The following is a 16,402-nucleotide window of genomic DNA, read 5'->3' as shown; positions in this document are numbered from 1 at the left end:
GAGCCATAGGTCAGCCAAGGGTCTCCAAGTTCCTACAAAACACACCTAAGCTGATAATCCTATGACTTCCTACTACAAATACGGCCAAGACTTGAAAGTGACAGAACTTGTTGATTTAGGATGCTTCGCACTCTGTGGGGCAAGTATCTACAGCCAGAATTAAGGGCTACATGGAAGTTGGCATCCAGGGTACAGAATGAAGGTGGGCTTCAGAGAAGGGGCTCACAGGGGAGCGATGGTGCTCTGGGAATTTTACAGCCCCCATTTTGGCTATGTGTGTGGGACTCAGCAAGGCTGCGGTCAGGCATTGTTACATCACAATGTGGCTGGGCTTTGTGCACAATGATGTCCTGGGCACATTCAGAAGATTTCAGCCTCGCTAGGCCATTCAGGACACAGAAGTGAGAGCCATGTGTCAACATCCCAGTATCCCAGACCTTCTATGGTCTCAGAACCAGCAGCTCTGCCACTGGGTTTCTCAGAGCTTCCCTGTTTTATTTTGTTGTTTTTTTTTTTGTTTAATTTTGCATTGCTCATCACTCTAAACTTTTCTAACTGAGACACGGGAATGCATGCACTGAGTTTGAACATTAAAACCAACAGGGTTCCAGTGTTCTCTCTACCTTCAAGGAAGGAAAGGAATGCTCTGTTCTCTGCCAAGGTGCAATGTGTCTGTAAGCATTCTTTGATGGAATTTCATCAAGACTTCTCATGCAGATCCAAACGCTGCCTGGGCAGGTAGTTTAAACCAGGCTGCCGCCGCCCTGCCCAGCCTTCTTATACTAAGTGCAGTGCCCGAGGCTCAGGTCTGTTCTGTCTCTCTGCTGACCACTGATCTACAACCAGCACCCTACCTCGGGAGAAGAGCTGGCTGCAGGAAGGGCACGCTTGCTCAGTCCCGTCCCATTGCTGAACTGTCCTTCTGTGTCCAACACTACTGCTTGGGCTTAGCAGCTCATTGGCAGCACCTTCATATAAGAAGGTAATTTCTAAATCTCGAAAATATCTTGCCAGGTATGGTGGCTCATGCCTTTAATCCCGGCACTCTCGGGGGACTAAGGTAGGGCGATGACCATAAATTTGAGGCCAACTTGGGTTATAGAGTAAGTTCCAGGTCAGCCTGGGCTAGAGTGAGATCCTGCCTTAAAACAAACAAAAACAAAAAGTCTCGGGGGCTGCAGAGATGGCTCTGTGGTTAAGGGCACTTCCGGTGCAAGCAGGACAACCTGCGGAGGCCTTGCATGTTTAGTGACTCCAGTCCCTAGGGAATGGAGCCCACCCACAAATCACCAGAGCTCATAAAAGCGTGGCAAGCCCCAGGATCAGTAAGAGTATGGCTTGAGCAAGAGGCAGAAGGGTGATGGAGCGGGCACTCCACATTCCACTCTGGCCACTGCAGGCACGCACACCCATCACAGGTGTGAGCGTGTGGGGTACCGCACGGACACATGTACACACCACACATGCACACACATATCACACGCATGTCAGAAGGCTAATGCCCAGTTTGCTTACATATAATCTTTGGATATCTGTACAGTTCTAAAGGGCTTGATGAATGATACAAGATGCCTATTCAACATGGGGGGATTAATACTTCAACGTTTTGTATTAAGAACCAAACACGCACTGAACTTTACTGATATATTGCTAAAATAGGAAAGGCCTTAAATTTCGAAATTATACTTCTATTCATAAGAAAAGGAATTAAAAAGGATCTAAGATTGAAATCAAAATCCAGTTATTAAAGTGGTGAGGTTTTCAAGTAATTTGAGCGTGGCTGACATGAGGGCAGAAGTCAAAGGTGATAACCACCCGCCGAACACTTCCTTCATGAAAATAGACAGGAAGAGTTCCTAAAAACTGGACTTTGACACCAGAAAACAAGCCACTGTACGGTGCCACGGGCCTTAAAGCCCCTTTTCCGTCACACTGTTACACACCTGCAACCTCTTCCAAACCTCAGGAGAGATCTAATCCTGGACAAGTGACTTCTCATTCAGCTTTTCCAAGTACCTTCTTTTAGGAACATGTGTTAAAGTCGCAGAGGCAGGACAGCCCACGTCTGCTGTGGGGGTTCAGAGAGACAGCCCTTTCACCTGGCCTACCCCCTCAGTGTGCGTGGCCCTGTGGTCTGGCTCTACGTTGAAGCCGTCAGCACCCAGGAACCTGAGTCCACTTCCTCTGAGCCTCTTTGTGTGCTTAACACTTTCTACTTTCTGCACCCCCTCAAAGCACGTATCCCCGGCCTTCCAGCAACACCTAGCCATTTTCCAACACAAGAACGCCTCCTCCGCCCTACTGTCCATGAACAGGATAGGATGTCTTCCTCTACAGCTCTTAAGTGACTTCCCTGACACACGTTCTCTCATCAAGCCTGCAGTGAGAGGTATGTTTTTAAATTTTATTTTTATTTATTTATTTTATTTTGTTATTTATTTGAGAGTGACAGACAGAGAAGGAAAGAGGCAGATAGAGAGAGAATGGGCGTGCCAGGGCCTCCAGCCACTGTAAACGAACTCCAGACGCGTGTGCCCCCTTGTGCATCTGGCTAATGTGGGGCCTGGGGAATCGAGCCTGGAACGGGGGTTCTTACGCTTCTCAGGCAAGCGCTTAACCGCTAAGCCATCTCTGCAGCCCCTGTGAGAGGTGTTTTTCAGTTATACTGGCTGACCAGTGAGCCCCCGTGATGCTCGTCTCTGCCCCACTCAGTGCTGAAGGTCTGGGCATGCATAGTCACGCGTGCTGTTCACACGGGTTCTGGGGTCAAGTTCAAGTTCTCATGCTTGTGTAGCAAGCACTCTTGCCTACCGATCCATCTTGCCAGGCCCTCCTGCGTGATCTTACTTTATTAGGTAGGATTTTCCCTTCATTCTTCCTACCCCCCAAACCTGCTGCCAAGCTCCCACAGTGGCATGAGGCTACTTGGATGTGAGGTCAGAGAGCAAGAGTAGAAAATGTGAAGGCGGTGACTTGTCATTGTGGGTTTCGGCCAATCTCACCTCCTAGCTGGCTCAATTTCGACCTGACACCCGTGTTCCATGGGACATGTGCTTACCTTGCCTCCTGGGGCTCCTGGTGGGTCCCTCTGTGGGGTCAGGCAGTCTGCCACCAGCCTGGAGCCCACTTCCTGCACCTTCCAGACACATGGAACCATTGGCTGGCATGCCCAGGGCATTCATGTGTGTGGGGATGGGCTCAAAGGTGGGGTCCAGCTCCAAGATGAGCCTGTTAAGTTGCTCGATGGACTGATCGATGTCCAGGGTGGGGGAGCCCGGGGAGGGGCCCGTGTTCAGCTCCAGATGGGTTCCGTTCACAACTCTGTCATCCGGAAACCTGGGCTGGAGCCCTTTGCCAGGACAGGGTTGCTGTGGGTCAGGGGGATCCGGCCCATTGCTGATGCCCCTCTGGACTGCCACTCTGCTGCTAGCTCCACGGGTGGGGGTGACTGGGGCATGGGGCTGGGCAAGGCCCGCTCCGCCCGCTGCGCTGTGGCTGGCCAGCCTGGCCTCTCCATCGGGGGCAAAGCTGTACTGGTGGGCAGCTACCATCTGCTGCTGGCGCACCCAAGTCTGGGTGGAGTAGCTGCTCTGCCCGTAGGCCTGTGTGGGCGTGGGCCCCGAAGACTTCCTGAGCAGGAGGTGCAGCAACCTGGGATCCCCGCCCCCGCTCCCCTGCTCCCGCTCATAAGGGGCCTCCGCCCCGAGCCCCAGGTCGGGAGAAAGGGCTCCGTGCGCGTCTTCAGCAACACTGTTGCCGAAGCCATCAGACAGGAGGGAGTTCTGACTGCTCTCGTGGCAGGTAAAGGGGCCCAGGTGGGCCGACTGCGGCCCTTCCGAGGAGGAGAGGGTGCCCAGGCTGTCCACGCTGTGCAGGTCGTGGTGGGGCATCTCATCATCCAAAATGTCCGTCTCGCGGTCCTTCAGGGCAGCGTCTCCATTCACGTGGACCTGGGCTGGTACCACGTGGCGTGTCCCACTGTACTTGCTGCGCACCTCAGCCATGCCCTTCAGGGAGCTGCCGGAATCTTCCAGGCCAAAGCCACTGAGCAGCTGGTCCAACTCGGCCTTCTCCTGGGGACTCAGGCCCCTCCGTGCTCCAGGGCCGGGGCGCTCCTCAGTCTTATCAGTCCGGGCTGAGGCGGAAGAGTGACCAGAGTCGCTGCTGACTGATAGGGTGTGGTCACCGTGGTCTGGACTGCTGGTGACCGGCATGCCCTGGGAGCTGCCCGGGATACCCAGATCCGAGGAGCTCTTCTTCCTCACCTTGGCATACAGGCTGCCGTCCACTGGGCCCTGTGTGTGCAGCACTGTGGGGAAAGGGGGAGAGGCTGTAAGTGACGGAGGAAAGGGAGCGAGCGGTCCAGGGGCATGCCCACTGGGCTAAACAGATGAGTAGTTCACGCTAAACACATACCCTCTGCAGAGTGGAGTTATGTGAAAAGAGCTCATGTAATCAAACACCTGCAGCTGCGAGTCATTTCTGTCTTTCTTGTTTTGTTTGGTCTGTTGTGCTAAGGATAGAACCCAGGGCATCGCACACTAGGTGAGTACTCTACCGCTGAACTACACCCCAGTTTCATGTTTACCCGTCCACGTGGAGCAAACGCGTGTGTGCGTGTACACACACACACACAAACACACACCAGTCCTGGGAATTTTTTTTTTTTTTTTTTGGTTTTTCAAGGTAGGGTTTTACTCTAGTCCAGGCTGACCTGGAAGTCACTATGTAGTCTCAGGGTGGCCTTGAACTCATGGTGATCCTCCTACCTCTGCCTCCTGAGTGGTGGGATTAAAGGTGTGCGCCATCACACCTGGCTGGGATTTTTTTTCATTCTTAGAATCATTTAATATCATTATTTTGAATTTGGAGTCAGCTCATAAACCCCCCCCCCTTCATCTAAAACAAAAATGCACGACTTCTATTCATGCATCTAACAGTGTTCGAACATGCAGACTAATAATCTGTCATTAAATCAAAGTAATCCTGCCATTCTCTCAGCAATCTGATATCTGTTCAAATCTAAATGTGCAATTCAGTGGAGAGAGAAAGAGTGAGGAAATGGCCCTTCTGGTACAGAACTGCATCTTCAGGCCACGTAAGTGCCTGGTGACTGTACCAGGACCTCGTCCTTGGGGCGGACCTGCACACACTGACCTCTGCCTGGAACGTCAGGCAGACACAAATTAGGCCCACAATGTGGGTGGGAAGAGATGAACCCTCTGCGGCTGGTATTCACTGCGAGGTCCCAAGCCACAATCTGCGGAAGGGCAAATAAAACCCTGTCAGCTACACAGGGTGCATCACGGTAAGGGCCTGCTCAAATAAGCCGGAGCTCAGTCAGGGCGTCCCCCTGCAGACCTCCCCACCGTCTTCTACTCTCTGGGCTATAGCCCACATCACAGGCGCTCTGTAGCAGGGACGGCACTGGTGGCTGGAAACCCCTGGAATGAACGATGTGAGCTGCCACTGTCTGCCTGGTGATGACGGAGTTTGCTGCTGCCGCAACTGGGGGTGGGGAGGACTTACACTGAGCATGTGCCTCACAGGCCCCGGGGTCAAGCCCAGACACGTGGTCAGTCAGTAGTTGCTGGCTTTTTCTTTTTCTTTTTTCTTGGGAAACACTGGGCTGTGCTGACATGTTGGGATGAGCCTGAGGGGGATAGGGATGCCGTGCTGAGGGCTCCCATGGCCCCAACACACACAGACCCTGAAAGCAGGTTTAGCTTGTCTTGACTCTTCTATGGAAGTGTACCAGGAAGAGGGGACAGGGATGGGAAAGCACTGGCTAGAGCCTAATCCAGAAAGGTACCTCTTAGAGTAAAACCTGGAGGGGGGGGGGAGGGTGGGAGAACGTGGGCATAGGAATTTATAAGGATGTAAAAAACCAAGACCCAGAGACAGTGCTGGACTGAGCCCCTGTTACAGGGCAGGCACACGGTACAGTTTGACCTTGGTGTTGTTATTGCTTGATCAGGAAGATCAGAAGCTCTAAGGGTATAATTCACCCAAGTTAAAGCAGCTATGTAGAGGCAGAGGCAGAGGCAGGCCTAGAAACCAGGCTCTGGAGTCCAGGGGCGCCATGGTCATGCATGTGTCTAACCCTAGTTACAGACAGCAGTTAAGGGAGTTCCTATCTCAAGGAAATAAACATGTGGATCTGTGATAACAGAAGGACATCTAATGCTCTTCTCTGACATCTGTACACACACACACACACACACACACACACACACACACGATCAGCATATATGTGCACATACCACACGTAACACACCACACACACCCTCAGAAAATAAGTACAGTATCGTAATTCAAAGCCACCATCCAACTCTAGACTCTAGTTTTCATAGTTGCTTCAAAAGGAAACTTCCTTTTAATCTTAATTGTTTATGAATTCAGCTATTTAATTTTGGAAAGGAATTTCCCCAAATATTTTCCCTGTCGCTTCCACAGATAAAGATACCTAAACTCAGCTACTTTACTTCTCCTACACCCTTGTCAGAGACCACCATGCTGTTTTCCTTGCCAACTCCCAATGTGGTCAGAATCAGCAATTTTTTAAATAAATCTTCTTTTAATATATTAAAATGTTTTGTTTATTTAGTTATTGATTTCAGAGAGAGAGAGAGAGAATGGGCGTGCCAGGGCTTCCAGCCTCTGCAAACGAACTCCAGACGCGTGCGCCCCCTTGTGCATCTGGCTAATGTGGGTCCTGGGGAATCAAGCCTTGAACCGGGGTCCTTAGGCTTCACAGGCAGGCACTTAACTGCTAAGCCATCTCTCTAGCTGTGTTTTTTTTTTTAAGCATTTTTTTTGTTTGTTTATTCTTTTGAGAGCAACAGACAGAGAATGAGGCAGATAGATACAGAATGGGCGCCCCAGGGCCTCCAGCCACTGCAAACGAACTCCAGATGCATGCGCCCCCTTGTGCATCTGGCTTACATGGGTTCTGGGGAATCGAACCTCAAACTGAGGACCTTAGGCTTCACAGGTAAGCGCTTAGCCGCTCAGCCGTCTCTCCAGCCCAGGCCCGGCCTGTTCCATGCAGCGGTGCTGGTGGTCCGCTTCGCGTTCAGCTTCCTACACCGAAGCTGGCAGTGTACTTCTCCATTTGCAGTTGACGAACTTGTGTCCTACACCTGGTGCGGGCTCCATGGTCCCTATCACCTGCTCAAGACACCTGCAGGCCCGTCACAGTCAGGACCCTTTCCTATACACACTGGAGGCACCCAAGCTTTTCCACAAAGTGGCTGGAGACAGTCCTGTCTCCAGATTTCCCTCAAATGACTCAGTTGGGAGCCACCCAGCTAAATCAACTTTCCATATCCATACAGTGTGATAAGTGGAGGAGGAACAGGTCCCCACTGTGGGACCAAGACAGCGGCAGCCCTCCCAGGGACAGGGTACAGGAAGAAGGAAAGGCTTTGCTCGTAAGAACCAATGGCCACCGGCAGACTGCAGTGTGGGTCCCCGGATACAGGTGGCCACGCTACAGTCAGGAGAGCAAGGTGAGCTGCAAAGGGGGTCAAGGGATGACTTGGCCAGTGGAACATTCCTGTCTTGGTTGTGGTGGGAAGACCACTGTAGAATGTTCCTCTTACAATTGTACACTCAAGAGAGTGGCCAGTGACCATGTAAAGCCCAGTGCACAAAGTGGAGCGTGCATCTGCAGTTCGTTTGTAGCAGGAAGAGGCCCTGGTACACCCACACTCACATTACCCCCCCAGTACAACTGAATACGTAAATTAAAAAAATTTAAAGATTCCATAAGTCAGTGTTTGCCACAATCAAAGCATCATCTGGCATCAGTTTTTCTTTTCTTTCTTTTTTTTTTGGGGGGGGGGTTGGAGGTAGGGTCTCACTCTAGTCCAGGTTGACCTGGAATTTACTATGTAGTCACAGGCTGGCCTTGAACTCATGGTGATCCTCCTACGTCTGCCTCCCGAGTGCTGGGATTAAAGGCATGTGTGCACCACCACGCCCGGCTAGTTTTTCCAACTGTATCCACAGCACCGCTTAACCACCAGCCATATGCTATGCTTTGGTCAAGCACGTTTTTACCCTCCTAAATCGCCATGCCAGTCTGAGTATAAAAAGTGCCCTGCCCCCATGTGCTTGTTCAAATAATCCCCAGCTGTTGGCTGTTGCGGAAGTCTGTGAACCACCTGGGAGGCGCAGCCTTGCTGGAGGAAGTCCCTGGGGAGGAGGGCCTTAGTGTCTGGCTGGGGCAATACGCTGTTCCTTCTCTAGGTGTCTACTGGTGTGATGAGATGGCAATGCCTCTCTGACCTGCTGTGCCTTCCAGGCTATGACAGACTCTACCTTCTGGAACTGTAAGCCAAAATAAACTCATTCCTCTGGTCAGGTACTGTTCGCAACTATGAGAAAATAACTGTATAGTGACAAAAATGCAGAAACAAAAGCCGGACATGGTGGCGCACTCCTTTAATCCCAGCACTCAGGAGGCAGAGGTAGGAGGATCGCTGTGAGTTGGAGGCCACCTTGAGACTACATAGTTAATTCTAGGTCAGCCTGAGCCACAGTGAAACCCTACCACGAAAACCAAAACCAAAAATAAAAAAATACAGAAACAAGCTAGTTGGACAGCCAGTGTGCTCTGAGAACTTCAGGCTACTACCCACAAGGAGCCCGTGGCTCTTCTCTGCTGACCTGGTGAGGTTATGAGGCTATGAGAGATGGAGACAGACTCTAGCTCCCCAGGGGCAGGGTAACTCAGTGAACCTTACAGTGAACACCCCGAGACCCCTGGCTACATCATCTAACCTCTCCTTAAAATTCCAGACTTTTCTTCTTGACTTGTCAAATCCAATAATGCTGACACTTGAGCCTTCAAGAATATTCTGGGCTAGACAGATGGCTTAGTGGTTAAGCACTTGCCTGTCAGGCTTAAGGACCCCGGTTCAAGGCTCGATTCCCCAGGACCCACATTAGCCAGATGCACAAGGGGCGCACGCATCTGGAGTTCCTTTGCAGTGGCTAGAGGCCCTGGTGTGCCCATTCTCTCTTTCTGTCTGCTTCTTTCTCTGTCGGTCACTCTCAAATAAATAAATAAAAAACAAAAAATTGTAAAAAAATTTTAAAAATATTCTAATTTACAGCATAAATGTAAATGTATTAGAGGTTGGGATGAAATGTGCCCTTGTCCTCTAACTTTTTTCTTTCTTTTCCGTTTTTTTTTTTTTTTTTTTTTTTTTTTGGGTAGGGTCTCACTCTAGCTCAGGCTGACCTGAAATTCACTATGTAGTTGCAGGATGGCCTTGAACTCATGGCGATCCTCCTATCTCTGTTTCCCAAGTGCTGGGATTAAAGGCATGCACCACCATGCCTGGTCTAACTTTTTCCTTTAACAGCAAGATGTTCATAAAGTTCCACTCTGTAAAGAGCAGTCTTTGTTTCTCTCCACAGGCAGAGCTCCAGAAACACCCCCTGGCAAGTCCCTCCCTGGCTGTCCTTAGCCCCAAACACAGTTGGACCCTCTGAACAGCAAAGCAGGAGGGCCCAGGGCAGTGACAGCACCTGCGGCTGGTGACAACAGGACATCCTGTAGCAACTGTCCATGAAGGCTGGACAATGAAAGCCGTGAATGAGCATCGCTGAGCTCCACATTGGCGCTGGCAGCAAGCAGGCAGGCTGAAAAATCTTGGACAGGGGACTGGAGAGATGGTTTAGCAGTTAAGGTGTTTGCTTGCAAATTCTAAAGATCCAGGTTCAATTCCCCAATACCCACATAGGCCAGGTGCACAAAGAGGCACATGTGTCTGGAGTTTGTTTGCAGTGGCTAGAGGCCCTGGAGTGCCCATTCTCTCTCTCTCTCTCTCCAAATAAATAAATAAATAAATTTAAAAAATGTGTTTTTTAGCTGGGCATGGTGGTGCACGCCTTTAATCTCAGGTCTTGGGAGGCAGAGGTAAGCAAATTGCTGAGAATTCGAGGCCACCCAGACACGACATAGTGAATTCTAGGTCAGCCTGGGCTAGAGTAAGACCCTATCTCAAAAAGCAAACAAACCAAAACAACAAAAATCTTGGACAACTATAAAGCAGGAAAATAATATAAGTAATGAAAGCAAGAAAAGGAGTGGGTTGCTACTCTGGCATGCTAGGCCAGCCACAGGACTCCCCCAGAAAGGAATCCCTCCCTCCCTCCACCTCACTTCAGCCAGGAGCTGCTAGGGGTCCAGGCCCTCAGTGTCTCCTGGGTGAGGCTCGGGAATGCAGCAATAAAGGAGAGCTGGGTCTCAGGGCTGTGAAGGCCGGCCCAGGACACGACCCTTGTCCCCCACCCCTACCTCAGCTGACACTCATCAAGACATACATGTCGGCCGGCCCAGGACACGACCCTTGTCCCCCACCCCTACCTCAGCTGACACTCATCAAGACATACATGTCGGCCGGCCCAGGACACGACCCTTGTCCCCCACCCCTACCTCAGCTGACACTCATCAAGACACACATGTCGGCCGGCCCAGGACACGACCCTTGTCCCCCACCCCTACCCCAACCGACACTCATCGAGACACACATGACGGTGGTTAACACAACCCTGACTCCCTCCCCCAGCTGACACACGGCAAGGCACACCCCTGAAGCCCAGCAAGGGCTGTTCAGTGTTGTGTCCCCTGTCCTGGCACTTTCCAACCTGGCAACCCAGCTCGCTGTGGATATTTTACCCAGGAAACACGGGAACCTGAGGCGAGGCCAGCTTCAGCGTGCCCCTCCCCGTCAGGCTGCCCCGAGCTCTTCCTGCAACAGAAGTAAGTTGGTCTCCCCGCCTGTGAGCAGGTAAAGGCATTCCCGAGCCCAGTCCTTCAGGGCGTGCCAGGGGAATGCTCTGTTTCTCCGCTGTGCCACTACATGACCCCTCAGCCAGCACCATCTCGCCCCTCGGGAGTCTCGGTGAGCTGCCAGGTCTTGGAGAACATGAACGGGGAGCCTCACAGACACACGTGCAAGCACACGTCTACGTACGTACACGCCGTTGCTCACCTCCTTCAAACTCCCAGCAGCTCTTTCAGCTGCGCTGCCGGCCCCGATCTCCCTTCGGCAGCGTCCTGGGGTAGGGACGCGACGCGACGCCTCCCTCCCAGGGCACAGCGCCTGTGCTCCAGCTCATGCAGGAGGCAGAGACCTTGTGAGCTGCACAGGGACTTGGATTTTGCTCAAGAGGCTGGTGCAGTGTAAACACGAGGGTGGGGTTTGCTGCACTCAGGTCGAGTGACATTTGAACTATGGAGGTTGAGGGGGTGGTTACCTCTGCTAGACGTCGGAGGTCATTCCTTCACTCCACTCATGAGGAGCCAAGGGACAGCAGGAGCCAGCAAGACGCTCAGCTCACAAATAAGTTCTACCCCTTATCACTTTCTTAAAAATATCCAAACAGAAAGCCTTCTGGGTACCTTCCATGTCCTGGGAGCTATTTCTGCCATCCGTGCTCCATGAGGTAGTGTGGTCATATACGTATAGTCAGGGTTCTCTGCGTGCAGCAAGTTGTTTTGTGGGATTTTGGTAGCAAATCCTTTTCATCTCAGGCCTCATTATATTCAACTTCAGTGGGCGTCAGCCAATACACCCTTGTTCTAGCTGATAATCAGTTACAGCTCAACTATATGCCTTTAAGTGAGTGAAGATATAGCGATAAACAGGGAGAGACCCTTCTGATGCCACAGACTTCCTGCACAATGACAGCCCTTGCAAAAGTCATCACTCAGTCAGCAAGGAGCAGAGACAGGGACATGTCTAAGCCCTACATGGAGGCAGAGGACAACATTTATCCTAACAAACCACTTGCAACCGCCACGGAGGCACATGCTGCCTACAAGATACCAAGGTAAATCAATCACGGGGTATAAGAGGGCCTAAACCTACCATACTGTCTATCAAAAAAGTAAGTGTTATCTCAATTTTCCGGGTGCTAACTTACTCTCCGTTGGAGAATCTGCTTCTCTTTTCCAGATAGATGCAGATCCTAAGAAGAGAGCTGCCCCAACATACCTCAAAAGGGACCCAACTGAAACTAAGGACAACTGGTGAAATAAGCAAGGGTGATGTTTTCCTGTGAACTGGATACCAGCACAAAGGGGAAGGAGATCAACGCAGAGAAAAATCAACTCCTACCAAATCAGAGAGCCAGAGCCTCAGAGGCCCCCAACACCTTAGCACTGAAGCAGACCAAAAATGAACCCAACATGGCTCAGGGAAATTTTGCGGAAGAGGGGGCGGAAAGAATGTCAGAGTCACATGTTGGGTCATGATATGCAGAGACATTTATCATACCAATAACTGGGGGCTAACTCCACAATGCATGACCCATTTTCATTAACAAGGAGGGTCTAATGGGAGGGGGTAGAACACAGATGAGCCTAAATAATGGTACCAAACTGCCTATATTTACTGAAAAGAAAACTAATAAATTAAATTAAAAAAAAAAAGATACCAAGGTAAGAAGGACTCTCCTTTATGACAGGACGTGACGCACTGCTCCCGAAGAGCAGCGCCGCTACATTTGGAGCTGAGCAGAGGGCTCTGAGTACTGTGACCAGAGGAAGCAACATTGTGGCTCCCATTCTGCAAGCAAAGGCACTGCAATAAAGGCAGCAAGTAACTTAACACAACCTGTTTTGCTGTCAAAGAATCTACATCAAAAGAAAAAAAAATGGAGGTTGGAGAGATGGCTTAGCAGTTAAGGTGCTCACATGCAAAGCCTATGGTCCCAGGTTTGATTCCCTGGTACCCACGTAAGCCAGATGCTCAAGATGGTGCATCCATGTGGAGTTCGTTTGCAGTGGCTAGAGGCCTTGGCATGCCCATTCTCTCTCTCTAGCTGCCTCTCTGTCTTAAATAAATAAATAAAAAATTTTTAAGGTAGGAACAGATATTTGAAGAACCTGGCAAAAGGACTAAAGTGAGTACCTGTGTTCCTCCACAGGATTTGAGACTTGCTTGGTTTGAATGTCCAGGTATATCTGAGGACCAAGATTTACAAGGCAAAAGACCTTTAAACACAGTTCTCTGTATTCCAAAACTGTGCAAGATGTAGTAAGAGGACAAAAATATTTTCACGTTGAGAAGTCCTTTCACCATTTCTAACAGCAAGATGTTGTGGAATTGAAAATGGGTTCAAAAGCAGGCTGCTGTAGTTACCTTCTCCCGCTGCCACAGAGCACCCAAGCAAGTGGCAGGTGGGAGGACAGGCTTTCTTTTGGCTTACAGACCCGAGGGGAAGCTCCATGGTGGCAAGGGAACTCATGGCACGAGCAGAGGCTGGACACCACCTCCTGACCAACATCAGGTGGACAAAAGCAGCAGCAGGACCACTGGCAAGGGGAAGCTGGCTACAACACCCACAAGCCCATCTCCACCAACCCCTCCTCCAGTAAGGATCCAATTCCCCAACTGCTATCAGCCAGGGACCAAGCATTCAGAGCGCATGAGTGTATGGGGGCACCTAATTCAAAGCACCACAGGGGCACTTCCTTTAAGACTGCTCTGGGTTGGGGTTATTTTACTGTTCAACCTTGCCTATGATTTTAGTGGTAGAAGGTGAATTTTCTTCATGGTCACGGCAGTTATAAATGAGCTGCCACAAAATATAGGGCAACTAGTACCCACTGGGGTTGGTGATACTGCTGTTTGCGATGCTATGGCCACGAAGTAGGCAGCCAAAGTGCTCTTGCGTTGTTCTCCTCCAGTGGATTTTGGTCGCATGGGCCTGGGGGCTGTGAGCAGTAACTACTCAAGAAACTGTGAGGTCTTTTGAAGCTTTGCTATAGTCCACCCAGAAGGCAGCTCAGAGGAGTTGGAAAGGCTGCAAACCTTTAACCCTGGAGAAGTTGTAATTTTGAGCATGGAATCATTTATCAAATGGAGAAAAGACTAGAGTAAGTCTGTTGAATATTTCTGACAGTATCTGGCCAAGCAGGCAGGCCATCTGCAGATGTTTGGGGTTCCATCCAGGGAGAAGACAACAGACACAATGTACACGATGTGCAAATTGCAAAAAGTGGTTGCTAATACCAGAGATGTAATAATACCCTAAGGTTAACATCTATAGATCTATAGCAACATTATTCATATTACTCAAAAAGTGGTAAAATAACTCAAAATGCTCATCAGCTCATGAACCCAGTGTGTTGCATCCATCCATGCAGTGGAGCAAGATTCAGTCATAATGGGGCACAACACGGGTTCTTAGGACAAGCAGAAGTTAGTCACAAAAGACTACACAAATTGCAAGATTCTCCTCATGTGAACTCCACCGAGAGAGAGAAAGTATTAATGGTTGTCAGGAATTGGAGAGACAGAGATTGAAAGTGGCTATTCATTCTGGAGTAATGGGACTGTTTTAGAACTAGAGGATGGCGACAATTGTACAACCTTGTGAGTGTACAAAATATCAATACATTGTATGCTTTTAAATGGTCAAAATGGTAAATCTGTGTTATAAGGACGTCTTAATAAACAACAGATAAAAAGTAAAGGCTTGGAGTCATATGGTAACGAGGATATGCTGAGCGAACAATGATAGTTTCAAGCGCGTGCATGTGCATCCCCCACGCACGTGCACACACCCTGAAGCTCTCGTCTCATCCACCCCCAGCGGCCTTCCTGCAGACCACACTGAACGCTGGAACCCTGTTTCCAGTCCCGGCTCTCCCAGGGACCCTGTCAGGGCCGGCTCTGCACCCACAACTGGCCTCCTGACAGGTGTCTCACATCAAGGCTCATCTAGTCAGTTTTGTTTCTCTTAGGAAACCTGTGGCTTTCCTTGGATGGCCCTGTCATTCTCCAGTCCTGGGGGTCACCACCCCTGGTCTTGGCCCATCCTGTGCCCACACTTACAATCCATTTTGCCAGGATCACCCATCACAGGCTTCTCCCGAAGACCTGACTGGGGCTCTGGCCTTGCATCTCTACAGACTCCAGTTTGGCTTTAACATTATTTATGGCATATTTCTGACTTGCCACCAAACCTTTGAGCTCTTTGAGTGTGGCAGCCAATGGCTCATCTCCTGCGTAGTTACAGAGTTCCTACTCTTCCTCCTGTCCGCCGGGCCTTGCCCTCAGCATGATGGACGCAGCGCTAAGACGGGGACAACGTGGACCCACCATGCTTCCTTCCCTAGACCCATCCAGACCAAAGGGATGTTGCTGCCTCCCCTTGCAGTGTGTGCCCTCCAAAATCAAAGGAGGCCCAGGCTGACCCCTCAGCAGCCTTCCATGCCAGTGGAGGCTTCCTGACTCAGCAGAGGATCTCTCCTGCCCTGTGTGGTCAAGCAAGGCCACAGTGTCAGAGCTCACTGTGCATTCTTTCCTGACGCCTGCACAGATGCCAAGTCCCCCCTGCGCACACACCGCACCCTCCACCTACTGCGGCCATTGCTGGCCCTTGGCCAGGCCTCCATTTGCAGACACTCAAGCGAGCTACTTAACCTTTAAGGTGGGACTAAACGTACTATGTACTATATAATGTACTCATGCAGGTTGGAACTTCACAACAGTGAGCTCTGGATGGCAACAGGCGAGAGCCATCACCGTCCTGGCTCTCAGCAGGCAACAAGCGTCTCCTCCAGCTCTGTGTCTGCACCACCCAGCGGTGATCCTGCTCAGCGAGAGGAAATGACCACGTCCAGAGCCCCGCCACGCCTGCCCCATGGACCACACACCTCAAGGGTTCCTCCGATCACCTCAAGACACCATTCTGCTTTTGCTCCCCAGGTGACCTGACCTAGGCTGGTGCTGCCTGAGGAAAGGGAATGTGCAGATTTCATAATACATCAATGAAGCGTGAAAGCCAACACACAGGGAAGCACGGGTTCCCCACTCAGTGACGAGAAGGATCCAGACTGCTCACGACTCTCAGCGCCTCCCTTCCCTTTTCCCTGTTCTTCCTCGGCCCACACAAGAGGTCAGCATCCGGCAGGCAGTAGGAGCCGCTCCCGGTCCACAGGCAAAGTGTAACTACGCCTCCACGGAGGGGAAGAGTAAGAGTGGCGGCTGGAAGGCTGGCGGATCTGCACAGTCAACACCAAGTACTGCTGCTCCCCAAGCCAAGCAGCCTAATTTCACTGAGAATATATTCCAGGTAACAAATAAATTCTTTATTAGAAACTACCATGGGCTAGGGAGATGGCTCAGGTGTTAAGGTGCTTGCCTGCGAAGCCTAACAACCAGGGTTCTAGTCCTCAGGACCCATGTAAAGCCCCACGCACAAGGTGGCACATGCATCTGGGGTTAGTTTGCAGAGGCAGGAGGCCCTGACATATCCAGCAGACCCATTCTCTCTCCTCTCTTGCAAAAGATAAATAAAAGTTAAGAAAATAAACATTACTGACTTTTCACAGTATAATTTTCCACAAGATGTTACCACTGTGAATCCTTCA

The 16,402-nt window shown here is 50.6% G+C and overlaps 1 protein-coding gene across 1 annotated transcript in view; it reads right to left on the bottom strand.

The window, feature by feature from the left end:
• Tns3 (tensin 3) overlaps nt 1–16,402 on the bottom strand; it is a 249,025-nt gene that overhangs the window by 61,815 nt on the left and 170,808 nt on the right. The window contains exon 16 of the mRNA XM_045136218.1: nt 3,059–4,309. Coding sequence (XP_044992153.1) covers nt 3,059–4,309 — 1,251 coding nt within the window. The remainder of the gene's footprint in view (nt 1–3,058; nt 4,310–16,402) is intronic.

This window comes from Jaculus jaculus, chromosome 16 (assembly GCF_020740685.1).
Source record: "Jaculus jaculus isolate mJacJac1 chromosome 16, mJacJac1.mat.Y.cur, whole genome shotgun sequence".
Taxonomy (NCBI): Eukaryota; Metazoa; Chordata; class Mammalia; order Rodentia; family Dipodidae; genus Jaculus; species Jaculus jaculus.
The sequence above is the reverse complement of the archived record's forward strand: the minus strand, read 5'-3'. Positions and strand labels throughout refer to the sequence as shown.